Source organism: Microcebus murinus, chromosome 10 (genome assembly GCF_040939455.1).
Source record: "Microcebus murinus isolate Inina chromosome 10, M.murinus_Inina_mat1.0, whole genome shotgun sequence".
NCBI classification, from domain to species: domain Eukaryota; kingdom Metazoa; phylum Chordata; class Mammalia; order Primates; family Cheirogaleidae; genus Microcebus; species Microcebus murinus.
The window spans coordinates 73,141,039-73,152,076 of NC_134113.1; the positions used below are offsets into that span (position 1 = coordinate 73,141,039).

At 45.5% G+C, this 11,038-nt stretch overlaps 1 protein-coding gene across 1 annotated transcript in view; it reads right to left on the bottom strand.

The window, feature by feature from the left end:
• Window positions 1-10,327, bottom strand: part of FGD4 (FYVE, RhoGEF and PH domain containing 4) — a 224,276-nt gene extending 213,949 nt beyond the window's left edge. Inside the window, exon 1 of the mRNA XM_076007489.1 lies at window positions 10,130-10,327. Coding sequence (XP_075863604.1) covers window positions 10,130-10,295 — 166 coding nt within the window. The 5' untranslated portion in view covers window positions 10,296-10,327. The remainder of the gene's footprint in view (window positions 1-10,129) is intronic.
• Window positions 10,328-11,038: the final 711 nt, after the last annotated feature.

Below are 11,038 nucleotides of genomic sequence, written 5' to 3' on the forward strand. Positions count from 1 at the left end.
TATTTGCTGAAGGAATAAAAGGTCCCTAGCTCAGTGGGATCAGAAAAATGCATCACAGAAGGCAACCCTTGCAATGAAGGCAACAGGGGTTTGAAAAGAGAACACAGAGATACTGATAGACTAAATCAGCTCAGGGCTCTAAAGGGAACTTGGAACTATTTTTCCAACCTGGTATGGATTTCCAGATTGTGTCACCAGGATGCCGCTACATCCAGATGAATAAGCCAGCAGACACAAGGCTCCAGGATAACCTTGAGGGCCAAGTCAGATGTTCAGTTTTCCCAAAAGCTGGACACATCACAGTCCAGAGTGTGCCTTCCCTGAACTACAACCATTCTGATCCTCACTGTTTCTCTCACACACAGCATCAGTTTTTTATTATGCATCGTATTCCTTTTTCCAAGATGAAAATTAAAGGTCAAGGCATTTATTTGTCTCACTCATCTCTGGATTCCCAATACCATTTAACATACTGGCAAGTCATCAGCATGACAGTATTTAGGTAGCACATTTCAGGAAAGAAAATGTTACATTTATCAACTTCCTGTAGAAGAAACAAAGATCACTTTGTTTAAAAGCTTTATTTTCCTATGGAGAGTTTTAGTATTATTTTTAACCAAATTTGGCTACAACATAATTTGATGATTTCGCATGTATTATATTGCATTGCACTTGAAATTATAAGCGATGATCCCGTATTATTTTTCAGATGCTGTATTTTATGATTTATTTGGGTTGTACATGCTGACTTTTCACCTCCTGGCATATATTTTAAAAATACAAATAAGCTCATAGTAGTCATCGTACTTCTTAAGGTTATTATTAACATGTGGGGCCTGACAGGTAACCCTGCCAGAGACCCCTGCAGAGCAGCCCAGGCTTCTGGCATTCTTCTGTCCACAGCAAAGCTGCACTGACGTTCAGTGTAGCTCTCTCTGGGTTCCACAGGCACTGCCGTTGGTGAAGCTGACAGTTTAATTCCAGGGAGTGGATGTGCATGTGAGAGGGGCAAAGCAGCTGAGTTTGTTTTCACTCTATTCCTACATAAATGATGCAATAATTCAAAGTGGATTGTGAGCTCCCAGAACGCTTGCTGGTGCTAATGTCTACATTGTCAACTGCCATCCGGGAACAGATGACTAGCTAATTCAAGACAATGCTCTGCAAATGATGCAAATTTATTCCTGAAAACAAACACACGCACACAACTCCCAAAACTGTGACTAGCCCAGCTTTAATAGCTCAAATAAGATCAAAGAGTTCTATGAATTTTTAAAGGTACATCTCTATACCAAGGGGTTATCAGTAAAGGTTTAGTCAACACTAAAGTGATCGTTGTTTTTGACATAAAGCATCCCGATATGGACATCGATAATGGGCAGCCAGGGAAGGTCTCTGACCCTGGGGAAGACATGATCCACACCCAGATTTAAGAAAATCAATGGGGGAGGGAGGTCATGTAAACTGATGGCAACACTACAGTCCAGAGAGTGGGCCAGAAATAAGGCAAAATCTACCACAGTGAAAAGGAGAACCAATGGCTCATTGGGTAGCAGTTAGATAACAAAGAAAAGCAAATTTAAAACAAAATTTAAAACCAAACAAGAGGAACATTCATTAAAAAAAATCTCCAACGAAAGTCAGAAGGAGGGGCCGGAAAAGAAGTTGCAGTCTGGCCAGGAGCAGTGGCTCACGCCTGTAATCCTAGCATTCAGGGAGGCCAAGGCAGACGGATTGCTCGAGGTCAGGAGTTCAAAACCAGCCTGAGCAAGAGCGAGACCCCATCTCTCACTCTAGCCTGGGCAACAAAGGGCAAACTCTGTCTCAAAAAAAAAAAAAAAAAAAAAAAAGAAGTGCAATCTGGAGTCTTTAGAAATTTGCATCCATTAAGCAGGCCCTTGAAAATGCAGAGCAGCTATAGATAACCATGACTAAACAAGGCCAGAGAAATGATGAGACCAAGGGTTAGGGAGCATAGGAAATAAAAGGGAGAGAAGAAAAGTGGAATGTTGGAAGGAAGAGAGAGGAGAGAGGGAAAAATGGGTCAGCCAGAGGAAGAAACTTGAACCGATGAAGTAGGAAAATCAGGAGATCTCAGAGCATCAGCACCAAGAAAAGAGCTTTAAAAAGGTGTAAATGTCACAGAGAAATTAAGAATAAGGGCTGAAAATAGGCTGCTGGATGATCCTTGGGAATCCATTGCTTACCTTAGTTTTGTTTTGCTTTTTTGTAAAGACAGGGTCTCCCTGTGGTTGCCCAGCCTGGCCTGAAGTGATCCTTCTGCTTTGGACTCCCAAAGTGCTGGGATTACAGGGGTGGGTAGCCAAGCACTGCTGCCCTTAGAATTGCTAATCCAATGTTGTGAACACAAACCAACCCAGGAGAAAAGGAAGAGGGGAGGACAGGGTGAGGGAGATGCAGTGGAGACAGCCAGGGAGGAACAAACAAGAGATTTAAGAAAGAAAGTCAGTAGGTGGTAGCTCCAGGGAACATCAAGGTGTAAGTCCAGGATGACCTCATGGGGTGGAGGGTAAGATAAAAGCAACCTGTAAAGTGAGAGTAAAGATGCAAACCACGGGAGGTACCGGGAGCAGAGGAGAAAGTCTCTTAGGACAGGATTTCCAATCCCCCCCATTAGGAAAAGGAGTGGGCTTCAGTAAAGGAGACTAGAAACCACGTCTGAAGTGAAAGGTCAGTTGAGCTCACTTAGATACCCCAGTCTGACAAACTTTTAATCAGCATAACTTAAACTTAGATCTACTTCCAGAGGGGCAGGGTGGAGTTGAGAGACAACAGCCAAGTAGAAAAAAAAAAACCTAATAGAAAAAGTGCAACTAGGAGTCAAACAAATAGGCAAAGGAGTTTGCCAAAAAGTATAGAGGGCCCAGATGACATGTTAATGAAGGGACAACTTATAGCATTCCTTGCCTTGCTCCTGCAAATCTTCCCTGCCTGTGTTGAGGACCAAGAGGAGGTTTACCTATGTTTGGGAAGGCACAGTAGTTTATAAAGCTGATTGCATGCCAGAATCATCTGGGACACTTGTTAAAAACATAGCTTCTCTAACCCTACCCCTGGAGATTTCTGAGTCATCATGTCTAGGGTGCGGCTAGGAATTTTTAATTAGCACCCCCAAGTAATTCTGACACAACCTGTAGAATGTCATTTGGAAAACAAGCAGTTCAGAGTTATCTCATATGCTTTTTCAAAATATAGATTCATAAGCTCCTGTTCAATCCTACCAAATCTCATACCGCAGTTCATATCTGTAAAATTAAATGCATCACATTTGAATTTTTTTTCAACTACTCAGTAAATGCACACAGAAAAGAGTATCAGTACAACTCTGACAAGAGCAGGATTGAATCCCAGTGCGGGTGCCCTGAAGTCCAGAGGCAGTGGCCTCGGGCAGACCCCCAATCCCTATCCCCCACAAATCCCAGTTCCTCTTCTTTGTAATCAATTGGATCCATAAACCTAGGTTTCCCTCAGCAGACTAAAGGAATGCAAGCAAGTAGGAATAGGTGCACATGGAATAAGAGTCTCTCAATGTTCTTAGGTTCACAAGTTTACTTGGCTCTCCTTAAAAGAACACTGACTAATGTTTAAACTGGTCTTGGAAGGAAATCCTGCAAGAATCCCTTCCTGGTTCCCATCCCTGGGAAGGACTTTCCAGTTTCAGAGTCCATCTTTAAGGAGCTTCTAAGAAGCATTAATGATATTGATGCACACCATCATTGTATCTTAGGTAAATCTTTAGATAAATTACTTGTTTAGAACACTATTTAAAAGTGATTCTAGGTGGGGCGCCGTGGCTCACGCCTGTAATCCTAGCACTCTGGGAGGCCCAGGTGGGCAAATTGCTCGGGGTCAGGAGTTCAAAATCAGCCTGAGCAAGACCGAGACCCCCGTCTCTACTATAAATAGAAAGAAATTAATTGGACAACTAATATATATAGAAAAATTAGCCAAACATGCTGGCGCATGCCTGTAGTCCCAGCTACTCGGGAGGCTGAGGCAGCAGGATTACTTGAGCCCAGGAGTTTGAGGTTGCTGTGAGCTAGGCTGACTCCACGGCACTCACTCTAGCCTGGGCAACAAAGCGAGACTCTGTCTCAAAAAAAAAAAAAAAAATGATTCTAATGTTAAAGACAGTTTTAAAATTTTAAAATATAATATAGATTTTTTAATGTCATAAATAATATTAGCCCTAATGTATATGAACACATATGACCTATTGTCACTGCTTTACACTTGACCATTCAAAGCTCTGGGAAACCTTAAGAACTAGTGTTACAAGCACGCAGTAACAAATTCAAACCCTGCCTCTAAAGCTTACTAGTTGTAGGGCACTACAACTAAGACATTCTGTGAGACGTTTTTTTCCTTTCTAAAATGGTAATAACACCACCTATTCTGTACGGTTGCATAAGAATAAGAACTGAAGGAAAAGCCCAGCACAGTGGCTCATGCCTGTAATCCTAGCACTCTGGGAGGCTGAGGCGGGAGGATTGCTCGTGCTCAGGAGTTCGAGACCAGCCTGAGCAAGAGCGCCCCCCTTACTAAAAATAGAAAAAATTAGCCCGACACTGTGGTGCATGCCTGTAGTCCCAGCTACTCAGGAGGCTGAGGCAGGAGGATCGCTTGAGCCCAGGAGTTTTCATTCATCTTCCCCCCAAAGGTGAAATTAGTCCTCTAAAAGTTCTCAGGGTTCTGGAGTGTGTGTTAAAAATTTGAGTATTCCAGTCATGGTGCAAGCTGTAAAAGCAACTCCACTTACATAGAAAGCTAGCAAAGTATATAATGTGTAAGGTCCCTCACCACAAAGCACCCAGATGCTAAATAAATTACCACAGATACACTTTTAAACGCATTGCTGAGCTCATAAGGAAATAAAGGAGATGCCTAAGGGCAAAGGGGGAAAAAAGAAAAAGAACTGTAAACCTAAACCCAAATATTAATAACTAACTCATAAGACCATGCAGCCCTGGGCACAGTGCCAGGAACCTAAAGCCTAGGGGACTGAGGGCCTTACAGGGGGACAGACCTGGCCTAGGGCTTTCTACAATGGGAAACAGATTGAACCTAGACCAGTGCCCAGTAGATATGGAAGCTGCACCATAAAAGGGTGGCCTGGGAAAAACCTGCCTTCCACCAAAACAAGCTGATGAGAAAACATGGAGACCTACGCCAAGCCTGAGCAGAAAAATAAGCATCCCCTGAGCAAGCCTTAGTTCAAATTTACACTACCTTGAAGTTGGGGAAATGGCTGTGTAATAATATATTAATGAGGTCCTGGGTTGAAAGGAGAAACAAATATTTTCTACAGAAATGCATCTTCAATACGGAGCCTTGAGAATTCCCATAAAGCTAGGGAATAAACTAAGGAAATAAGCCCCCTTGAATGACAGCAGAGGCATTCAATAGAAAGACCCGCCCCCGCCCTCAAGGGCTTCAGAATTCAACTATAGAAAAAGATAAAAGAGGAAGGGCTAGAAAAAGCTGGACCAAATAAAGCACAAAATAAGATGGTAAAAACAAATCCAAGTACTTCAGTACTTATAAACTGCTAGGTGACATCAGATTTAACAAATATCTTTTAATCCAACTTTTTGTGCATATATTCCTTTGAATGAATTTTTCATAATGTCAAAAAAGACAATTTTGACACAGGGCACCAAATGACTTCTGGATATTTAAACTTTAATTTATGGGGCCACAACGGTCAAGAACTTTCTCCCTTCTGTGCCTAAAGACCACCTGGTGTCTTTTACCCTCTGCTCACTCATGTCACTTCTCAGTCACTTGCTTAGAATGAAGACTTAAGAGAGGCCAGCTCGTTTGCTTTGTGTGATGTGTGGTAAGAGCACTACCTCTGATGTCAGCCAACTTCTGTGTGAATCCTGGCTAACCAATTACCAGGTAAGATTCCAAGCAAGTTAGTCAAACTCTGTGCCTCAACGTCTTCAGCCATAAAATGGGTATAATATTGTCTACCTCGGAGGACTGTTGTGAAGCAAATTTATACATGCGTATTTGTGTGAGTCACAGCACAGTTCTTAGTATAGAAAACGCATTCAATAAATAGTGGCTATGGGCCGGGCGCTGTGGCTCACGCCTGTAATCCTAGCTCTTGGGAGGCCGAGGCGGGCGGATTGCTCAAGGTCAGGAGTTCAAAACCAGCCTGAGCAAGAGCGAGACCCCGTCTCTACTATAAATAGAAAGAAATTAATTGGCCAACTGATATATATATAAAAAATTAGCCGGGCATGGTGGCGCATGCCTGTAGTCCCAGCTACTCGGGAGGCTGAGGCAGAAGGATCGCTTGAGCCCAGGAGTTTGAGGTTGCTGTGAGCTAGGCTGATGCCACGGCACTCACTCTAGCCTGGACAACAAAGTGAGACTCTGTCTCAAAAAAAAAAAAAAAAAAAAAAAAAAAAATAGTGGCTATGCTGAACATGACAGGGGGAGAGCATTAATTCAACAAGTATTATAGACTGTCTCCTATGTGCCAGTCCTAGCGTCAGACTTTTTGGGACATGGAGATGAATGAATCCTTGTTATGAATGATACTATCCAGTACGTTGTTTTGTGCCAGACATTTACCTACACAATTTTACTTAATTCCGCCAGCAGTCTTATAAAGTACTATTTATCTCTGCTGTCTAGATGAAGAAACTCAGAGATTAACAGACTCAGTCCAATTTACACAGCTAGTGATGGAAGAGGGTGTTAGATAACCCCAAAACCTATGGCTTAATGACTTCCCCTCTCTGCTTCACTTAGAAGAGGAGCTTCGCATTCAGGTTCATACAAAGGACATAGTTGGTAGATTTTATTTTCATTGTTTTTGGCCGGAAAGCAGAGAACTCTAAAATCAGTAGGTTTTACAGCCATGGAACATGGCACAACACTGCTAAACTCAATTATCTGGTAAATTCTTGACCTTTCAGTTTTTGTTCCTTCTTTAAGAGGGAAAGTAACATGTCAATTGAGTAATATCCACTTTGTAATGCATCTAAATGTTGTGGTTGCTATATAAATATTTTTCTAGGAGCTATAGAATGAATTGGCACTTTTCAGGAATTTACATCTGGTTTACCTTTTGATTGGAGGAGTTCTACGAATCTAATGACAGATAAGCAACTGAATAGGGAGGCAGGATTTGATTCAAAGCAGGAAGTACTTCCTAAAATATTTTTACCCTCCCCAAATTGAACAGGGTATGGTCACCAGAAGTTTGAGACTACTTATAACACTAGATCATTCTCCTACAGATGCTACAGATTTTATTATGGAAAGGGGAACAGTTGTATCTATTAAGATATAGTAATTACTTTTCAACCCTGAAAATAATAGCAGCAAGAACTTCGAGTTTCAAGCACTGAACAATATTGGGACAATATAAAAGAAACACAGAAAAGTTATTGCTACATTCTCTATTTAAAAAAAAAAATGCTCTGGATATTCTTTAAAAAAGAGAGAGACCTAGCTCTCTGGGAGGCCGAGGCGGGCGGATCGCTCAAGGTCAGGAGTTCGAAACCAGCCTGAGCAAGAGTGAGACCCCGTCTCTACTATAAATAGAAAGAAATTAATTGGCCAACTAATACATATAGAAAAAATGAGCCGGGCATGGTGGCGCATGCCTGTAGTCCCAGCTACTTGGGAGGCTGAGGCAGCAGGATTGCTTGAGCCCAGGAGATTGAGGTTGCTGTGAGCTAGGCTGACGCCATGGCACTCACTCTAGCCTGGGCGACAAAGTGAGACCCTGTCTCAAAAAAAAAAAAAAAAAAGAGAGAGAGAGAGAGAGAGACAGCTGGGCACAATGGCACGTGCCTATAGTCCCAGCTATTCTGGAGGCTAAGGCAAGAGGGTCACTGGTGCCCAGGAGTTCAAGGCAGAAGGGTGCTATGATTATGGCTATGAACAGCCACTGCACTCCAGCCTGGGCAACACAGTTAAGATACCATCTCTTATGAGAGAAAGACTAGAAAAGGGAAAGAAAGGAATCTTTCCTCTGTAAGTACAACAGCCTTGTAGAAATGATTTACAGTGTGAACTAAAAATCTTAAGCAAACCCCCCCCCCCAATGGCCGACCAAACGGACCCCCTCTTGGCTAAGGGGACTCCAGAAACACCCTAAAGCTGAGTTGTTGGCCATCGGAAGGGAAGTCAGGCCTTGTCAGGCCTCCACTCCCTTCTGGGAGATACCCTTTGTAACTCATTAACAGGCCTAAGGCCAAGCAAGACAAAGCTTAAACACCACCAGCAGGTCCTCAATTTACTTGACAGATCACTTGAGTCTCTACCTATGTCTGGTTACTTGTCTCTCATTAACAAACTTCCTTAACTTAAAACATTTCAAGCCTTTAGACAAAAGCTTCATTTCTTTAGCCAAATACAAATCAAAGAATCTTTTAAATCCACCTATAACCTATAATTCCCTGCTTTGATATATCCAGGCACTATGGATATCGGGCCTGCCTTTTGGGGCCAAGCCAATATTTGCCTTCCATGTACTGATTTATGTATAATTCCCCTCTCCTTCCAACCTATAAAACCAAACTGTAACCCAAACACTGAGACCATTTGCTCCAGGCTTCTTGGGCATGGCCCAAGGGCCAAGGTCGCACATACTCAGTTCTGAATACATCTCTTCAAATTATTTTACATTGTTTGGGTTCTTTTCCGTTGACAACAGACTGCAACAACTCCATTCATCCTTACTTCAAAAAGGCACTTTATCTTTTGTTCATCCCCTTCGTGGGTTTGAAATTAAGCCAGGTCAATTTAAGTAAAAAATGTAAAGAATGTGGTGCCCATTATCCTCAAATTGAAAACAGCTGACAATTTACAACTTGTGTAGATTAAATAACTTGGAAAATAATTAATAAATAATTACCTTCAATGCAAAGCCTTTTCACCTGATAAGGAAGAAAACAGTCTTTCATTCATTTTAAAAATCACACATAAACCTGGAAGACAGTTCAGGAATTGTTTCACCAGTGTCCTCATTTTGCAGATGAGGAAATTGAGACCGCAAGCACTGTAATTCCGTTACTTGTTAATATTTTCTCACATTATAATTTCTTCTAATCTAGTGCGGTTATACATTTGTAATTCATCATCCATCATGTTTTCCTGTCCTACTACAACTTCAGGACAAGAACTAAAAGAGAATATTTAAAAGCTCCAATATTTACCATAGGTAAATTGTCGTAACAGCTTTGCTTAACCATAATAAAATAAGTGAAAGTAATTGGAAGTGTTCGTATTTCTGCTGCTTAAATAAGCCTTTTGCCTCATAAGCTGGTCACCAAACAAAACAAAACAAAAAAACACGGGGTGGGAGGGGATTTTAATGAAAAGTTTAGCAAATCTAAGAAAAAAAAAATCCCTAGTGTATTTAAGATAGTTTCAAGCTCGCCTGGGGGGGGGGAGACACATTTACAAGACAAAGGAAATGATGTGGCCTTGAATAAATCACCTTGAGAATTTCTACCTTCACTAAGATTCGAGGAGAATTCAGAAATCAGCACACTGGATTACTGATGTCTGAATTTATTAAATCGAAAACAGCAGTAAGAATTCACTTTCCTGATACTAGTGGCGTGTTTCCTTATGAGAGACTTGCTGAGGGGTCAGCGTCCTTTCAGAAGGGATAACCCGGGCACTGTGCCTATCTGGCCCGGGGTCGCTCACAGCAGCTGGGATGCTGGAACAGGATGGATATCAGCCGCCCCGTTCACAAAGTCAGGCCTTCACGAGGTCTGCCGAAAGCAGGAGTTTAGCAAAGAATCTTAAACTTCAATAGGTAGAAAACGGGCTTTATAGACTCCTCGCAAAACTTGTGCGTGTTTGTTCTCAAGAGACCTCTGCTTCCGGAATGCTCTGCGAGGTGACCTCGAGAGCAAGCTCAGCACTAGGCGGGTTCGCGCCCAAGGTCCTTTGGGGGAAGGGACAAAATAGCTAAGGGAGTGGGTGGCCGAGGGCAGCCGCCCAGGACTGGAGTCCCCCCGGCCGGTTGCTTTTGCAGTCGGAGGAAGGGGCGCACCTGCAGGGTGCTGGGCGCGTCCCCCACCCGCACCGCCCAGCGCGCCCGGCCCTGCTCCCGACCCGAGGCGCTTACTTGCGGCGGCCGCGGGCGCCTCGCTCCTCAAGGTGGCTGACTCAGCCCATCCCAGGTGCGACACGGACCTAGTCCAGGGCCGGGGGACCCCAAACTGCAGGTAGGAAGGGCTGGTCTTCCGCCGGATCGCCACCCGCCTGAAGTTGTAGCCGCCCTCGCCGCTCATCGCGCAGGGCTCGCTCGCGGCCCCGCGCGCTCTCTGGCCCTCGTCCCGCCGCAAGTGCGCCCTCGACGGACTCCGCGGCGGCGCTCGGACCTCGGGGGGCGTCGCCTGCATGCCCAGGCTCGGCGCGACTCCGTGGGGATGCTCTGCTCCGGCGGCTCCTCAGCGAGCGCCTGCTCGTCCTGTGCCGGGAGCCCGGCCGCGACTCCTGCTGCGGCAGCCGCGCTCGCCCGCTGCCACCACCGCCGCGGCCCGGCGGGGCGCCCTCCGCCCCTCCGCTCCGGAGCCAATCGCCCGCAGGGCCCCAGGGCGGGAGAAGGAGAAAGCGCAGAGTTCAGCCTGCCCGCGCCGCCGCGGAGGCCGCCGGGGACTCGGCGTGCAGAGCGGGCCCCGCCCCGCCGCGCCGCGGACGCGCCCATTGGCCGAGCGGAACCGCGCCGCGCACCTGGGGGGCCGCGCACCTGCGGCCGCGCACCTGGGGGGCCGCGCACCTGGGGGGCCGCGCACCTGCGGGGCCGCGCACCTGCGGGGCCGCGCACCTGCGGCCGCGCACCTGGGGGGCCGCGCACCTGCGGGGCCGCGCACCTGGGGGGCCGCGCACCTGCGGGGCCGCGCACCTGCGGCCGCGCACCTGGGGGGCCGCGCAGGTGGGCGCGCTCAGCTGCGGGCCGCGCTGTGGATTCGGGAAGGAAAAAAAATGTCCAGCTACTCTCTCCAGAGTGCCTGCCCACCCTCTGAGGGTCACA